This window comes from Carassius auratus, chromosome 32 (genome assembly GCF_003368295.1).
Source record: "Carassius auratus strain Wakin chromosome 32, ASM336829v1, whole genome shotgun sequence".
Lineage (NCBI taxonomy): Eukaryota > Metazoa > Chordata > Actinopteri > Cypriniformes > Cyprinidae > Carassius > Carassius auratus.
The window spans coordinates 27,049,212-27,068,514 of record NC_039274.1 but is presented as its reverse complement, the minus strand read 5'-3'; the positions used below and the strand labels follow the sequence as shown (position 1 = coordinate 27,068,514).

General features: G+C 37.3%; 1 protein-coding gene across 2 annotated transcripts in view; it reads right to left on the bottom strand.

Annotated features, from left to right (window-relative positions):
* The window catches only part of LOC113051979 (furin-1-like), a 79,246-nt gene extending 59,943 nt beyond the window's left edge, over positions 1-19,303 (bottom strand). Inside the window, exons 1-2 of one of the 2 annotated variants that reach the window (XM_026216187.1) lie at positions 18,865-19,303; positions 14,006-14,330 (exon numbers count right to left, since the gene is read on the bottom strand). In XM_026216187.1, coding sequence (XP_026071972.1) covers positions 14,006-14,182 — 177 coding nt within the window. In that variant the 5' untranslated portion in view covers positions 14,183-14,330; positions 18,865-19,303. Of the gene's footprint in view, positions 1-14,005; positions 14,331-16,416; positions 16,519-18,864 lie in introns of those variants that run through there. The other variant, XM_026216188.1, reaches the window with a different exon arrangement.

Below are 19,303 nucleotides of genomic sequence, written 5' to 3'. Positions count from 1 at the left end.
TGAAACCGAAATATTTTTATTTGTATATTTTATATACAAAATAAATAAATAAATAAATAGCAGAAGCATCAGTGGCAGAAAAACTAGTTAAGTAACAACTAACTGATGACATCACAGAAAAGTTAGGGGAAGTATTTAGTCAGTGGAAGACTCACAAACATCCCTCATTTCCTTCACTTTCTTTATCCTTATTGACATCAGTTTTCTTTGGAAATGATTGCCTGCGATTTTCAAAACTGCAACGCCTCATTTGCACAATCAAGTAATCCAACCATTTCCTCTCCAGACAGACAGTTAAGTGGCTTCTCTCAATCCCCGATAACTTCCCAATTAAGTCATTTTTCTGTTGAGGATCCCTCCTTCACACAGTAGTACTGCCCATTTTGTACTGTTTGAGTGATTAAAGCAGCTTTGTAAACAGGTGTGTAACAAAGATGCAGCTAAACAATCAAAACACTAAACGCAAACCGCACCATTCATCATCACAACAGACTATAAATAGCAATATATGGCTCAGCCCTTCATTTGAGCCTTTCCATTAGGTGTTCATAGCGATTTCTACCATATCAGCAATATAAAAATATCTGTGGGAAGTAAAAAATAAGCACAGCCTTGAGTCGTCCCAGGTGCATGTATGATCCTGTAGTGTTCTGTGCCTGCGTTCAGTTCGAACACAGAACATTCCATTCCCTCCCTGGAGGCCAATTCCACTCCCAACTTTTGTAACTGCTCGGGAAGGTCAGACATTCACCATGACGACAGTTCTGAGGTCACAGGTCAAAAGGGCCGCACTGCTGACTAGAGATGAGAGATGACAGCATGAGAGGCCACAGGGAGCTCTTTGAAGTCGCATGGACTCCATTATGATCCCTGTATGAGCAACTAACATCACGTTACGGGATCTAATAAATAAACATGAGCCCGTGGAGCTGCTTTAAGCACTACCGTCACGGTTACACAAGATAAATGCTCTCCTGTTATCTATTAGACAGCATACTAAACAGTTCACCACCCAGCTCCATTAAGCATCTCGCACCGGGTATTTGCCTGAAATGGGGTTCCGACGGTTCACAAACATCCAAACAAAACAAAACACTTCCCTTAAAAAGTGCAAAACAGTGGATTTCCCATTGCAGTGCAGTTCAATTTTGTTGAAGTGAAAACAATGCTATAGAAGAGTTGTGTTGTGTTGCAGAATCTCCCAGACGAAACATAGCTCGGCTATTTCCACATGGCCATAATTGCATGCCGTGTGGTTTGGTGTCATGGACTAAAGCTGCGGATCCAAAAGAAGACGGCTGGCCGTGGTCCCGACGATTCAATAAGATGTGTACATGAGTGAATCTGGCCTTCTGCAGTTCTCCAGTTATAAACCGTCTGAGACGCCGCGGTCAAGTGTTCCCTGGCGAACTTACCCTGGAGCTGAAAACATTTTACTGAATTTAAAAAAATCTTCTCCCAGATGAAGCTACTGCAGAGGTGAACATTTGAAATAGTTTGCAATCCTTTTAAATTACCTAAATTAATATTTAGTTTTTGGCCAGACAGTGAGAGAAAGGTCATCTTCATTCAAGATTCAACTCAAGCAGTCAATTAGATTTTCCTTAAAGTCACATGGACCAAACTAAAAACCTGAAAAGGTTGGTCCACCCCTCCACGCTCATATCATGTTGTTTCATTCCTGCAAACACGACAGGAGATATTTGAGAACTGTTAAATTCTTGTTATCATCAAGTAATTATAAAATGGTTTGGCAGTGTCAGAGTTGGGACACCAAGAGTGCTTCAACACATTTGGAGATCACATAAAACTAGTGATGAAATCGACCAGAAGGGTCTCAAGACACGGTCTATAAAATTTAAACCATTATTAAATACTAAATAATAAACTTTTTTGATGTACACTGTACATGACACTAAAAAAATAACAAGGTGAGCATTTGTATCTTGGTCATTTTGAGTCCCTCGGAGCCAGTGTGAGCATAAGGCAAGATGATTGATTTGATAAGCAGAAAACAGCTAGATCCACCATACGGCGACAAAGATTTGCAATCCAGAAAGAAGCAATGTCGCCGTCACTGGTGTCATCACAAAGACACTAGCTTTATCAGAGGATTTTGCAGAGACAAGCAGATAAATGTCCTGCAGGTGGCCAGTCCATGTTGCATGACTCCATACTGTGCTGTTAATGGATAGTTTCTGTTGATCATTCCTGCTGTAGAGAAAGATTAATATGTCTGGAGAGCGAGCCTCAAAACCAGCCTTGACTTTGAAAACAAACAGCGGGTAGCAATTTGTTCCAAGCATAATATCAGTGCTCTGGATGCAAACAGAAATCTCCAAGAAGGAATTCAAAACTCCAAAACAGAGGACTGGCAAGCCAAAGCTGCATGAATCATTTCCCCCAACTGGAGTTAGAAAAAGCAGCTAGCTTGCTATCTATATATATCGAGAGAGATATTACTAGGCTAGACATCATCAGCTACTTCTAGGAATATGCACCCCATTCAGGAAAGAAATACACTCAGGAGTCCATAACATTAACGGTCATCTGATACCGAGTGTTATCAAATTGCTGATGTGATATCTATACAATACATGCAACGCAAATTAAAATTAGCTCATACTTAAATAATATTGAAACACCTAAGTAATTGCTCAACTGGCCTAAAATCTGGACCATACAGCGTATTAAGAGTCAATACTGAAAAAAAAAAAACCTCCCCGGCTAAATGTAAACAAAAATTGCCTATTAATTGCTGGCAAAAATCCAGACCATCTCAGAAGGGGCAATGCAAGACGACTGTACATTCATTTCAATTTGTTTTGTATGCTTGCAAAACTACAGATGAAATTAAAAACTTGCCAAACTTCAGCAGCTTAACCAGTGGCCTTGATTTCAAGATAATTACGAGGAGTGGCTTAAATAGAACCAGTGAAGAGGATAAAGTTAAGGTGGGGGAAAACAACTGCATTCACTGATTTCACATGTAGAATGAATAACAACACCAAACTGAAAGTGCTGTAGAATTCCTCTAACATGAGTAATTTTATAAATGGTTAACCAAATTCATGGTGCATTTCAATAGTTGTGGTCATTCATACCCACGCCAGTTCCAAGGTTAACCTTGCCAATGGACATTACACTTTTTTTTATTTGAATGAAATGTGTGAATACTGTGTTAAGTAAGGGTTTTATTTAAGAAACTGACCTGTGTTTTAAAAACGGTTCCCACATTTGGCCATTAAGATGATATTTCTCTAAAAACTGGTGCACTTATACAGTACATTTGCTTCTGAATTATACTGCATTCTCAATGAGTTCATGAAGTTCACTGAAGTATTTTAGAAGAAAGCTCATGACTATTTATTAAGTATCATTACCATTCATGTGGATATGAAAATCATCTGGAAAAACTCGGAATGTGATAAAAGAGCAGCAAGGCATTTAGAATTTTTTGATTTTTAAAACAACAACAACACTAGAGATATTGAGTTATTCAACAAAACAAAGAAAAAAGGAAGAGAGATATGCAAATAAAAGCGCAAATTGTTTTTCTTGTAAAATGAGTTCTTAATTACTCCAAACATAAAAGTAAAAAACATTAACAGTCCTGATTCATAAAAAGTTTGGCCCTTTAGTTAACCAATATATAAAATTAGCATATGACCTTAAAACAGAAAGAATACAAAACAGAACACCGTCCAAAACATCCAGGCACTGTGTAATGACAAATTCTGGGTACGCATTATGTGTGCTTGTAAATGCAATTTCTTGTTAATTGAGTTCGTTCCGCAGAGGTCACCTGTTCTTTTGAGACCTCTCTTCAAAAAAATAAAATAAAAATCTCATACGAACAGTTCTTTAAGCAATGCTCAATGTCAGTGTGGGAATTTGCAATGCAAATGCGCATTTGCTGTAAATTTTACACAAACCAAAACTGCATTTCCGAAACCAAGCAGGATCGATTTATCATATGAGAACATAAAAATTTGAGTGTAGCACTTCGCTTCAAACTAAATGTTATGGCATTAGCCTGGTAAGGTTTAAGAGGAGTAACTTGAGCAACAGACCATGCACAAACACTTTCGCATGCTTTAAATCACATAAGCTTCAAATAAAATGACATGAAATCTCCTTATGAATGCAGACGTTCACATTCCACTGGATATTCTCCCACATTGATTACAAGCTAGATGGCCCTCAGCAACACCAAATTGCTTTTATTGCAAGATACTTACTTACGAAATCATAACCCCTTAAAAGCCACAAAAGTACACAAACAAAGACCTGGGCTTGCAGAAGCTTGCACCTGAATGTCTTCAGAGAGTAAATAACACGGCAAATGTTAGGAAATACTGCAATGTACCAAACCCTACTTCCTTGTCGTCCCTGCTTACACATGCAACTGCCTTCTAAGACAGCATCCTAGCTGAAATAGCTGCCTTCTAAGACAGCATCCTAGCTGAAATAGCCCACATCCCCACGTGAGAACCTGAACACACTGCATTCTGCTAAGTTAACACTGTGATATTCTAATAAGCATAACAATTAAGGGTGGGAGAACATTTCTACTTTGCAATTCTCCATTTAATGATTCTAAACTGATTTGGAACTTGGTTTTTTTGGTGCACTAGACACTACTGTATTCACACACACACAAAACACATCAGACAAGTATCAAGCTTGTATAAGGTTTCATGATTAAAGCAAAATACAAGGACAAAACACCTTCCTTGACCAACTGCTTTTATTTCCTCTTTTGTAAGTTGCTTTGGATGAAGGCATCTGCTAAATGTATAAATATGAATGAAAATCAAAAGGCTTCATTGTGTAGGATATGCACTGTCAGAAATCTGAACTTTACTTCACAATGTGCAGTTTCAATGCTTTCTCTTCCAAATGGATCATTTATGCCATTTAGAAGGCAGCATAAATAAACAACTTGCTTTGATTAATTAGTACTTTGTAATTATTTTAGAAATTACTACAAGTAATTTAATGAAATACATAAATATATATATATAAATAAATAAAATAAAAAGTAGGTCAATGTTCTTTTCAGAATTAAATTGTGAGATTCCTAAATATTCCCGCCCCATTTCTTCAGCATGCAGTGCCAGCACAAACAATGCAGAATATTAATAACTATGACTGGGATTGTAATTTATAAAGCATTATAATTTGAACACTATTATAATAAAACGCTGTGAATTTGATAAAGTTTACTTTCTGTGTTTCAGCACATTGTTAGGTGAAGGACGCATCCAAAACAGGAGTTACACATTCAGAGCAGCACAGAGACGTTCACGTGTGCATTCAGGTCATTTTTTGCAGACATAAGTTTAAATATTAAGGTTATGTAGTATGATGAATAACAAACTGTAGCATATGTTTAGAGTTTAATAAACTGGAGTTTAATCCAGTTTCATGCATTCAGATTTATTTATGTGGTACAGCTATATCAGTCTTTAATAAATCTGATAAAACTTAATTTATCTCTTTGGAGATATGCAGAATGCAGTACACATATATATATATATATATATATATACACTTGATTTTGCGCAATATAATCAGGATCTGAATTCTGCTGTATCCCACAGCTGTATCCAGGCATCGTGCATAATTCTACACATTCCCTCAGGTTTCTTGATTATAAAGCGGGAAATCCTAACAAACATTTAGGCACTATAGCACACAGGTTGAATCCAAACAGAATATCAGATCAGTTCAGTCATTTTAAAACTTTCTGTAAACCGCTCGCAACTAAAGTGACAGATTGAGTTATTACATATTTGATTAAAATCATTTCCTTATTGTGCGGCTATTCTGATTTCTTTCCATTTTATATTATTTTTCATTCCTTCTGGATAGACAATTATACCCCAAACACTACTAACTCCTCCAAGCTATTGCTGAAGTCTTCGGACAATAATTGATCATTAAAAATGAATCTTTGTCCTTACATTGACGAAGCTCTTTACTAGTGGACTAGTTCAGCACAATGTCAAGCTGTCGTTTTTTTTTTTTTTTAGTCTTGCCCAAGGACTTGTTCGTTTTAAGCAATTCCTTTCCATTTCCAGACGATTTATCTCAGTGACAGGCCAAGGGGCATGGCGTGCACGCAAGCTTGGCCTTGACAAATTGAGCCAAGGCCTTGGTGAAATAAGGGATGCAGACAATGTAATGAAATCACACTGCATCCGACCATGTCAAACTATGCCATGGCTTAATTAAATGGTTTGTGGAGAAACTGAGCTGGAGTGGGCGGCAGGGTGATGGTGCTCGATGAAAAGGACATTAAGCTCACACCTTAAACACATCTGGCTTTGCTTCAGGTTCAGACTCCATTTCACAAGTCTGTCTTTCACTCTGCTCAACTTGGGTTTTCCTGGGAAAACGCAACGCAGCGAAAGGACAATGAAATTCCACAAGTGTCACGGTCATGAGGTTGTCTGTTAGTTGCAGGCTTGCAACAAAGGTTTATTATAACAGGGCTGTAATTTCTCTGAAACTAAAGGAGATGTTTTGTGTGGAGGTGTGGTTAAAGACCAGACCAAACCCCAGACGGTTGTATCGTCAACCTGCTGTCATCTGCAACCTCAAGTTAGAACTTGTTTTGCAAGTTTGAGGCTTATCCAAGATTCTCAGGGCTATCATTGTTAAGTATTGACACACACTGGACAAATCTGAACATTTTCTTCCACTTAACCACTAAATCTGTGGCTTAGGTTTCAATTAATGTGTTCATTAAATTTGCTACAAGAAAGTCTTGCGTTTACATAAACTTTGTACCATTTCACAAGTTTAATAGCATAAATCTGATGTGTTCTAATAAATAATCTGTTAAATACTGAAATTATTTAAAAATCAAATTAAAATAAATACAAAATTTCAGTGGCTGAGAAGTGTTTCATTGTTTTTTATGTATTTTATACCACCCATCAGGCAAAAAACTCTTAATTTAAATTAATTGTAGGCTTTCATTTAAAATGCAAGCTATTTAATCAAGCAATTAAATAAGATTAAGCCTAATCAAAACAGATTAGCAATGGGTAGTCATTCAAGAACATTTTCGGTTTCAAAACAAACCAAACCATTCGTTCTTAATTCTAATTATAAATAAGGAGTAAAACAGCAGAGAGAGAGAGATAGAGACTTGGTTGTGGTCTACAAGCACAGCAAATTAATACAACTAGCCACATGCATGTAGTTCGATATATCAATGTATATTGACCCACTGAGTTTAAGATCTTGTACTGGGGTCTTGAGAAAGACACACAGAGTAATAATGATGCTTGCGGTTCTCTGGAAGGCTACACTCCCTGATGCTTTTACTAGACAAGTCCAGCTTCATAGCTCATTAGCTTTCACTAGAAATATCCAACTGCGCTGTCACTGTCTACAAGGAGCAGCGAGGAACCATAGGGCAAGCACTGGACTAAAGACAATGGAGCCGATTTAGTCTAGTGAAATCAATGGAACGGTACAGTACACCGACCGTACTATTACTGAAAAGCAAAGATTACAATCAAAGCATGAACACCTTATTCTTTGTGCTTAGCTTTGTGGAGAGGGCAAGTTGTCAGTTAAAAACTGATCAACAACACACTTGCACCAACACGCGGTGTTGCAAAATGGTGAACTGTGATGCAATATTTATCTTGTAAGAACAACTTTTTGTGAACCATTTAGATAGATAAATGGTTCAGACAAAATGGAGAATGGAAAAGGAAGTAGCTGAGCTCAATGAAAAGGGTCTGTATGGACAATAATGGACTAAGACGAGACATTTCCTCTCAACAGCTGAAACTCTTCAGGGGCACAATTACATGCTTTTTCTTCCTCTTTCCTTCTGGGTCATTTTTAGCCTTCAAGGTCCCCTGAAGTGCCTTGAAACACAGCATTATTCTATGTTGTGACATAATTTCCACTGAAACTAGCAGCTCCGCCCCCTTTTTAAAATAGCCAATAGCGTTTTGTTTATATCTGCTCAGGCCAGAGCCATTAAGCTTGGAAAAACCACATTTGACAACCATAGTCTAAAAGATTACCCCCTAGACTCAATATGAAACTCTTAGTAAATCAAAATAGTGATCATAAACATGCTGAGGCTGTGTAGTTGTAAAAGGTTTTAATATATGCCGACTCGTTCATATGATCCGCTCAGTGCGATCTCGTCTCTGGACCAGAGCCTAAGTCTGGATCACACGGTGTCCGCTGCCACAGTTCACGTAAAATAACAGGAAACCAGACCTTATTTGCACCAATCGAAAGCTTATTTACACTGTCTGAATCTTTCTCTAATCGCCTACATTGTGCACTACGAGCCGTTCACTGTACAGGAAATACTACACTGTGAACAAGTGACCGATCTCATCGGTTTATAGTGCAGGGGGCGGGCTCTTCAGAGTCTAGAGAGCATTTGATTGGTCAGAAGATTTGATGAGATGAGGAAAACCATTTTGTATGTAGCACACTGCCTTATAAATAACCTTAATACTAACATATTGACACCAACAGCCAAAAAAAAAAAAAACACCTTTCAATTTGTTTTCATGGGGACTTTTAAGTGAAAGGAATTCAAGCAAGCTAAAAAGGGTTAAATAAGACGCATTAACCACAGGCACACACTGTGACAGCTACTGAATTTTTTTTTTAAAAAGCAAGCTTGATACATGTTTGCAGTTCCCATGAATGTGGTACTGTTTTCTGACTCAGTCCCCACAGTTTCAGAGCGAGGCATGGGAACCCAACAAAAGCCATAAATCATTGAGCAAGCACGTAAATATTATTTTGCAAAATAAGATTATGGTTGTTTGAGGACACAAGACAAGCTTTGTTTTTGATGTTCCGCAATCCTTTCCTCCTAAAGCAGATTTTTGCATGTAGGAAGGTAAACAAGGTAAGGGGGTAAAATGACGTTTGCATCCAGATCCAACATAGCCTGCATTATGTGTTGTAGGTACATAAATAAGTTACAATATCTCGAAAACAAAAATCAACTTTATATGAAAGACGTCAAGTGACCGGAAATAACAAGAGACTGGAGTTTAAACATCTAGCCAGACACCGCTATATGCTGACAACTTATTTTCCAAACTGAAAGTGAAAACACTGCTTGACTAGATAAAACTGCAGCGAAGATGAACATATTTGATGTTTTATATACAGCTGATAGAGTTTGCTTTTGAGAAGAGAAAAAAAAAACCACGAGTCCTATTGCTTGTCACTTAACCAGAAGATGTGGCTGGTTTGTACAAACGTCATCACTTGTAGCGTTATCGCATCATGCCTGAAAATGTCAGTGTATAGGGAAACAATGTACAGATATAACTTTATACAAAGTTTAACCTTATGCAAATGAGCAGTGAGTCAACCAACTGGCGCCACTAAAAGACCATAAGGCCGGACAAAATCCTTTATCACAATATGACTAATTTTATATCACGATATATATCAGGGTATGGTTATTTTTTTATTTTAAAAAGGTTTATATATGATATTGAAATCTTTGATACCATATAATTTTCATAATCTTTAAATATCTAAAAAGAGACCAAAAAAAAAAATTAGTGTATTATGCATAGATTCTATACACATACATATTTAAATAACTAATAAATAAATAACTAGTAATACTGCCAATTTGTGATCATATTGTTTTTTTAACGCCATGACCCCTAACAAAGCCCACTAATAACATTTTGGCATTCAGCATCAGTAGCGACCATCACGAGCCATCTCCAGTAATAAATTCATGTTTTAATGAGGCTTAAGCTTATATTTGAGATGCAAGAATGATAATATGCTAAACCAATATTAAACCCACAAAACTCCTACACACAGTAATTCTCATTGCAAATCCTACTACTAAACGAAAGCTTTGATTATTAATTCCAGCTGAACAGAGTTCAATCTCATCAAAAGTTAAAATCTCAGAAACGATGCTTGTAGCCATTCTGGTAGTTGCTCTGAGGAAATGCAATAAGCTCTCTCATGTTTGCCTATGTGCTTGACTAAAAAGCAGGAAGCTCTTGTGTGAATAAAACATTTGAAATATCAACTGTCCTCTTCTAGAAAAGCAACACGGCCTATGTAACAGGAACTGCTAAACAAGTCTCTTAGGTCATGAAAAAAAAAAACACCACAGAGAAAAAAAAAAAAAAAAAAAAAACGCAAACAGCAGGACCACAAGAATTAGTGAATGCAGCTCTGAACTTTAATTTATAATCTTAGTAGGATGTATGTTAGTAGGCAATGCACTAAATGTCACTGGAAAACTCTGAAAATCAGAAGCGAGAACATTTCTCACCGGCATTTCATTCCATACATGTATTCTTTAATCCGATATCATCTTAAACCTTCTACTTATATTTCTAAACAAAAATAACTCCTTTACACTTTTGCGTCAGTCAACTACGGTGGCTCATTATCGTGATATCGTGCAAGCCCCTATAATTCAACTCGTGCTTCGGAGCCAATATACTGCTGTCTGTGTAGTCCCGGGACAATTGCATGCCATAAAATGTCAGCTGCAGTTCAGTATCTTGCTTTCCCTCGACTTCAGCGCAAACACCTGGAAGTATCCGTCTGGTTTCACAGCTGTAAAATGCTTCAGAAGGATTCATTTCTGGTAATCCAAGCTCTTGTTTTCCATCAAAATAATCATCAAAAAGGACTTTCTCACAGACAATTCAAAGGGATTTAGGGTGGGTTTCATTGGGACAGTTGCCATGGACAATATATTGCATTAAATATAAAAAACTGAAAAACAACAAACAACCAATTCACATTGACTTGGCCCTGGAGCGTCTGTAAATTATGATCATAAGGGAATGAAAGCAAAGATAAGCACAAAGGAACAGATGGATCTGTCTCATACCATCTCATGCAATCCTAAAGACTTCGCTGTGAAACCATCGAGTCACAACAGCTGCCTAAACTCCAAACACAGAGGGAGGTAACAAACTGAATCCTGACCAAGCAAGCAGGAAAATAATGAGATGAAGTATCTGGATGGTGTCCAGGACTTCAAGGCATCCACCTCTAACCAATATTTTCTTTGCAGACTTCTGCGTTCTTGCAACTTCTCTTCAAAAATATAATATTGGCACACCTCAATAACATATAACCAAGTTAACAGCTGTGAAGCTTATGCATTCAGTTTTACATGCACATCAAGTCATTAACGTATAGCTCATCTAATGAAATTGGTGGGTTTTATATTAAAATCTATTAACTTTTAAAATAATACTGACAATGCCATTCTGGTCTCAAGCTGGCTTGAACTCCCGTCAGTGCAAGCCTTTTTAATTTCATCTTTCGCTTAGCCAAAACTATGACTAATCACTCATTCATGTGCGTAACAAAAATTAAAATTCACATCCTAAAGCTTTAATGCTTTCAAACAGAGGTTTGCCTTAAGAACCACTAAAAACTAAAGCCATTACATCATGCTTAAAACCCAATGACAAGCTGCTAAGATTAAATAATTAAACACAAAGAAATTGTAAGGAATTTGAAATGGTCAACTTTTAATCTTGCTTTCTAAGTTCACCTATGACTTAAATATTGGCACCCTTAATTGCACAAACAACTTATTCATGCCTTTCATTGAATCAAAAACTACACAAAAGCATCCTCTACAATAGAAAAAGAGCAGGCATGATCAGTCTGGATAAATCAGAAGCTTTTCTCAGTCTGTAGAAGAAATCCTCCACTTGGAACACAAATGAGACATGTTAAAAGTGTTTAGCCCCCGGCACTTGTGTAGCCAAACGATACACTTTTCAAACTCGGCCAACGGTGCTGTCAGCATGTCTCATCACACAATGTGAATCTGGGGCTCGGGCCAGGTGTGATTTCTGTACAGCCGAGCTGCAGCGAGAAAAACTACGCTTCAATCTTATTACGAAAGATCACAGGTGATTTACAACGATCTATAACAGCTCGACAGTCCAACAAAACATTGTCGGTTTCAAGCTCAAATGCATTTTGTGGCTTCAAGTTTCTTCCCCTACTTACAACCATGAGCAACAAAGACCGCTCACAGCATCAATCTACAAAATTGATTTATAATGCAAATCGAAATTACATGTTTAGTTCTTTTACATGAATTAAAGGGTGCTGGTAAAGTGCCAAGAATGTATGAAGACCATTAATTAACTCCCACCAGAGACAGACTTCATAATACAAGTTTTATGCTATGACGTTCTAGCACGTACATATGGCTCAATTTATGTCATTCACATGACGTGAGGTTAGTCTGGAGCGCAGCCTGTAGTTAACACTCTCTCCGATGGCACAGATGTCCTGGGAATAAAGAGATAATGTCTCACTAGAGAGGCCAGCTTTGGGAAGCGCCTTTCATTTGCGTCTCAAGTGAAATTGCATTGTACTTCCACTACAGCTTTATTTTAATAATTTTAATTAATTTATTTAGTAACTTCTTTGCCCTTTTTCTCGAAATGGGCCTACTTTTCACTCACTTCATTTGGCTTGCTCAGCTAAATATGTCTGTTGGCTTGTAGTTGTGTGTGTCAACCCGCCCAGTGAGTTCGCACACACACACACACACACACACACGGACACACACACACACGGACGCGCCTTGAAAAAACGAACTTGAGCACAAAAAAAAAAAAAAAGACATGATATGTGAACGGCCCCTTCATCGGTCAAAATGTTTACTTTCGGTTAACGGTTAAACGGTCAATATGACGATCCCTAACTGGCATATAAAACATAATATAATATAATATAATTCATTTTAAGCCACACAAAGTCAACATGTTGGTATATCTTGCTCTGAATCTGCCATAAAATAAAATACGTTTATTGATCTTTGAAAAGGTGTACCATTATCGTTATATTAGTTGAAACTGGTCTAACGACAATATTATCGTTTATCGCGATAATTTCTTGGACAATTTATCGTCTAGCAAAATTTGTCATTGTGACAGCCTTAGACACACAAAGACCCAAACTTATCATAAAAAAAAAAAAAAAACAATGCCAGTTTGACCAATGTTAAAAGCAGAAACGTGTCTGTCGTAATGAACTTTGGTCAGCTGTGAAACAAGTCGTCATGAATAAGCCATGAACCTGAGCACAGAAGCTGCATTTTAAAAACCATGCTGCCTTGCAACACCAAAAATGGGAACATTATTAGTTCATCTCTCAAGAGATAGAGGACTGAATGCCAGCGTAGACCCCGAGGCATTAATTTTCAGCAATTACTAACCGCAGCATATTCAGTGCCCCCTCCAAAGCGTGCAGGGATCCATTCATCACCTGGTTTTACAGCACCATCTGGACACTGGGCTGTTTGTCTTTCAAAGTGATCCCATTACTGGAAAAACAGGTGGTAATATACATCTAAATGAATCGTGTAATCTAATAAATTGGCTATCGAAATGTGCTTTCAATTACATATAGGGATTGAAAAATCGGATGATTTTTGTTCAAAAGTAGGAAGTTGCAAAATGGTCTTATTGGAACAAAACCTACAGGCCTTGCCGGTGTTAAAAAGCTAAAGCTTACAGTCAAGGGCCTGTTACAAGCAGAGAATAATCACATGACAATCGGAGAAAGAGGAAGATGTTTTATGCATTCCATCAGAGAGAGCCAGAGCATTCAGACGTAACAGGCAGGAAATGTTCAAAATGCATGAATTTCCTTAGAATGGGGTAATGAGAGGAAGACAATAACAAAGCTGCATCTTTAATAATTAGAATCTCACTGTGCAGCGGCACGATCTTTAAAAGTTCAAAGTCAAACGAACAGTCAGCGTTTGGGACTGACAACCAGATTTACTTGTGATTCTGAGGCGACACATTACCCACCATTCTTCCTACAACTATTCTTCGCTGACAACAAGCAGCTCATTAAGCCAACAACTTTCATTTTGAATGAAACACGCAAGCATGCAACCAAATGTGCAATTCAAACGAGCTTTCCAAAAACATACAGGAATGACTTGTTTGAACAGAGAACTCACCTTCCCGTGGTTTACAAAGCCATGCTTTTTAGCGATCCGGTCAGCTTCCTGCTCTCCCCCGATGATGTGGACGGCCCATGTGTTGGTGTAAACCTTCTGTCCAATGGATGGCCGAGGCCCAGAGGTCACGAGAATCAGCAGTGTCCCGAGTGTCAATGAGGCAAGCCTGAGATCCATCAGACACAATGGAGGGAACAAAGGCAGGAGTTTCTGAAGTCACCAAGTCTGTCAACACAGCGGCCCTCTGCTATATCCGTGCTGCCCTGGGCACATGTACAGACAGAGCCGAGGAAGAGAGATGGACTTGGAACGATTTAGGAATAACCTGCGGATGGAAGTATAATGAGTCATCTGAGCTGCTGGTATAATTGAGGATATGAATCACACATGAGCTTTAAAACCATGGAATTGACTAACTGGTTAAAAATTAACAGCACACCCAAACAAACAAAGTTTCATTTTGCTTGTGAGGACTACATGCAGGGATTCAATTCCAATTAGTAACAGGATCTTAGTCATACTTTACTTGATGCACATGTAAAAGAGGCTGTGAGGTGGTTTTGTAAATTTGATTCAACATCATGTACCGGGGATCATAAAAAAAATAAAAATAAAAATAAAAAAAAAAACTAAAAGACGAGCACGAGCTGGGAATAATAAAGGGCGTTCACCTTGACAAAGATTTGCATGGATCAGAAGACATTTGTTTTCAAATACAAGTTGAGGTGACTTGAGCAACAGTGAGTTTACGCAACACACTCACATGATTTGCTGCAAGATACTGCTGGATATTCTAGCGGCGTATGAATGCAGCAGTTCATATATATTCTGCAACCACCAGCAATTTAATTACAATTCATGTAACTGTTTCAGATGCAACTGAAGACATTAATAAATGTACAACTATCTACTAAAAATCATACAGAAGTTCTACCAGCATATTCACACACACACAAAAAAATGCTTTCTGACTTCCGTAAGAGATGTGCCAAGTCATCATCTTTGCTGGTAAGCCACTGAAGATGGGAGGGGAATCGACAGACTTATTCTTCTAGAGAAACCTTCATTAGCGGCCATGTTCAGTTATGCCAGACTGTCATTTCTTTGCAAAAAACCATCCCATTGTTTCTCTTCTCTTATGACTAAGAAAAAGCTGATGCAAGATTCTTGTTGACTTGAGGCCTAACTTGCCATAAACTTAAGCTGGTGATTATGGAATAAAGCAGCGCATTCAATTTACCCTCGGTTTCATACTTTCATTTGTCTAAATGTAGAAAAAAGTTTTATAAAAACTTTTATTGACTGCTTGGATGACTTGGTTTGATCTTAAGGAAAGAAGAAAAACTTTAAGGAGGCACTCTTTACTAACTAACACTTGCTTGTCCTGATCTGATGATTCAGTGCACGTACTATAGGTGGAAGGATTCATGCCAAGTCCGGTTGACCCCATCCACACCCTTAATGGCCCATTTGATAATCACATAAATGCTTGTTACACAGTCTCATTGGACAAAACGGGTTCTTTTTTCTGTAAACAAGAAAGGCGACTGAAAGTATGTCTCACAATCTGATAAGACGAACCATCTTCAGCTAAACATTTGCATTCTGCTTCAATTAAAGGCAAAAAACTGGGTGTACTTAGTATTATCACAATACAATGTCAAAAGAATGCGGTGTGAGTCAGATGCACTACCTGTTCCACCACTAATCTACCATCAGGAAAGAAAATGCACTTAATATTCTGAAACTTATACAGGATTCCACACAAACACCCTCATTTTTAAACTCAATATGCTGTATAAGTATGTATATGTATGCACTTAAAAGTCAACTTTCTACAAACATAATTTTTTAAGTTTTCTTTGAAATTAAACATGGAAACCAACATGCATTTTAAAATTTGGATTTGACTGCACAACAGTGAGAAAAAAAAACAAACAAAAAAAAAAATTCAGGCTACATAAAGCTTGGATTTTTATTAAAAGTTCAGTACGTTAAATGTAAAACAGTTGTTCACCACCAATCAGTAAACACTGTTTATGAGAACAAAAATATTGCTACGAAGATTTGAGAAATGAATCAATTAATTTACCTAATAAGATCAAAAGTACTACACATGCATAAACTGATTTAGACTGTATATTTAAGCCCATCACAAAGTATTTCACAAGCATTAAAACACCACTTCCACAACTCCAAACCTTTTTGCAAAAACAAATAAAATATTAATAATAAATAACTTTGTAAGAATTTTTGAAGACTAACTTCACAGGAAGCATCAAACTAAAACACTGTTTACATCCAAAGTTCTTACAGCAGTTGATTTCCACTTAGTAGTAGACTTAAGCTCACTTAACCCCCTACACAATGTTTTTATCAGATCAAGAGAAGAAAATAAAGATGATACTCACTTGAGCACTGAACATGTGTCTAACCCAGATTAAGTAGACTGAGCACTAAGCAAGGAGTGCGTAACTTTCCTGACAGCAATTTAAAGCCGTGCCAGCCCTGATTTTAAAGCACACCCACTCATGACATCACAACCTGGTTAACACTTCACAGGGAGAGGAAACTGGCACGGAGATGTTTGACGGTAATTGTCAACCACTTGGAAAAAACTCAAGACAGGATGCAAAATGTGGGACTTTTAGAGAAGTCTGCTTTATCCGAAAATGTTGAAGGGAACCCTAAATTTAATCAGTCTGCTTTTTACATGCAATCAATTCCAATCCAAATACTTGTTCCAAAGAAGAGACGAACTTTGTTTCCTGGCAAGCATTACACTGTAGGCTGAAACAGTAGTCTCATGAGGGAAAATAATGAAAACAATCAATTTAACTACTTCGAGGGCAAGAAATCACCAGAAAAAGGAAATAAACTTTGAGATGGGGATCCACGCATTTCATGCCTAAAGTTAATGACAATAATTTACTTTGATAAATAATTTCTAGAATATTTCATGCTTGATTAACACTTCACAACAACAGGGAAAAACAGCCAGCATATATTGAGAAGACAGAGAAATTTTTAAAATAGCATTTGAAGATTCCAGATGCAATAGCCTTCGAAGTGCCATCTGAAATTTCTTCAAAATGAGCATTTTTGTCAGGCTCATGTGTGTAGGTTCAGGAACTTGACTTTAATGGAAATGTATCTTTTCTTACCCATAAAAGTAAAATAACTGAACATAAACATAGGAGCCTGAGAAAATAACCATTTCAGAAGAGAATTTTCGATGGCACTTCTGAACTCTGAACATTTGGACACTTTACTCGCACTTAAAGCTGCGCTAGGGAACTTTTGACGCTCTAGCCGTTAATAAACAGAACTGCTTGCGTCTTGCGGAAGAACATCGTAGCTGGAACTACTTCTCTCTGTTTATGTCTATGAAGAATCACAAAGGTACTGGGTTACTCCGCCGCGGTACCCCCGAAGCAATCTAAAATAGTCCTAATATAAACACTTATTATAGGTGCACCCTAGTGATTCAGGACAAGCCAAAAACACGGTTTGGAAAATGGATTCATGGTGTACTCGCTTATTATATACATTTTTCTACATTTTTAACACAAACAAAGTTCGGACCGCAGCTCTGATTGGTTGTTTCTTAACGGGAGCGATGTATTTTCTGCAAATGGCAATAGGACCACTGGGAGGAGCCAGAGGAGCTTGATTTTTTTTATGAGCTTGTCTCATATTCTACGGTCAGGAAATAATGACAGGTTTAACAAATATGTAAAAAATATATTTTTACAAAAGTTACCTACTGCAGCTTTAAATTTAGTAGATCACCCCCCCAAAAAAAAAAAGTGGCATCCACAAATAAGCTATGCTTTACACAGAACTACCTTTTCTGAGGCATTTTTGTGATTACTTTGATCAGCTGGTCTTGTCGAAATCATAAGTCTTGTTTCTCAAATGTGCAAGAATACAAGCTCCATACTTGAAATTATATGACACACAATCATGCGATTTAATATCACAGCTAGATAAATAAAAAAAAAAAAAAAAAAAAAAATAATATATATATATATATATATATATATATATATATATATATATATATATATATATATATATATATATATATATATATATATATATATATATATATATATATATACACACACACACACTCACAACCACACACTTTACATACAGTTTAATGTCTTGTTATACTGTATATGTATGTGTGGAAAAAGAGCAATAACAAGATATATGTATGCATGTGTGTGTGCATGCATGCGTGGAAAAGAGATATACAAAAATATAACAAGGCATCAAACTGTATGTACATTTTTTTAACTAATAAAAGAGCGTTAAGAAATATGAAGTAGCACACAAATTTTAAGTCTGTAAATTTGTGTTCACACTAGCAGGGTAATTAGTATATTAACTTAAAGGTGTCTAATATATATTGATGCCATTTAAAAACCAAAAAAAAAAAGAAAAATGGGGGGGGGGGGTGGGCTTTACTAAGAGAATAGTTTTGCTTGGAAAAATGTGTTTGGTGTTGCTTTAAAAATTAATAACATACTATGAAACTAATTGATATCCACTGGAATTAAAGTAGGTTTTAAGTGTCCAAATGCTTTTAGGGGAACACACACTAAATGTTTTGTGTCTGAAATAATTGTGTTGTAACAGCTGCACGCCGATGTGTCTTTTAAAATAGTCTAGTGTATATAATATGATAGTAATGTTATTAAAAAAAGGGAAAGATAGTCACAACCCATTCTGTGGTTCACATAAGTTTGAAGACTCTACTTTTAGCACGGAATAAGTCACATGTCTCTTTAGCTCATGACACAACAGTCCTCACGGTACTTCATAAGTAACTTACTAAATTAATGTCTTACCTCAATGGCATCAGCTGCTAATCTTCCGTTTCCTCGGACACCAAGTAAATCCACGGACACGACGGAAAGTCCTTCGTGTCTGACTGAGCCCAAACAAAGCTAAACTCAGAGTAAGTTAGTGTTGTCAGGAGGACAGACTCAAGTGTCCTGACGTGCTGGACTGTACTGAAGTCCACGCGCACTCATCTACTGTACAACAGGGAAACTTTGCGATAGGTTTGCTTGCTCTGTCGCACGTAACGCGACGCTAAGGCATCACTGAGACCCGGTTCGTCTGAGCCACCTTTGGACCGATAAACCAACATAGTTACGGACGCATGCTGGAACGCTTCAAATCGGCGTAATCGAGAAAACAAACAAATTGTTTAAAAAAATACACCTCTAGACAGGGACTGGACTGGAGAGGTAGTCCGCGGACTGCTTCTCAGGAAATACGTCA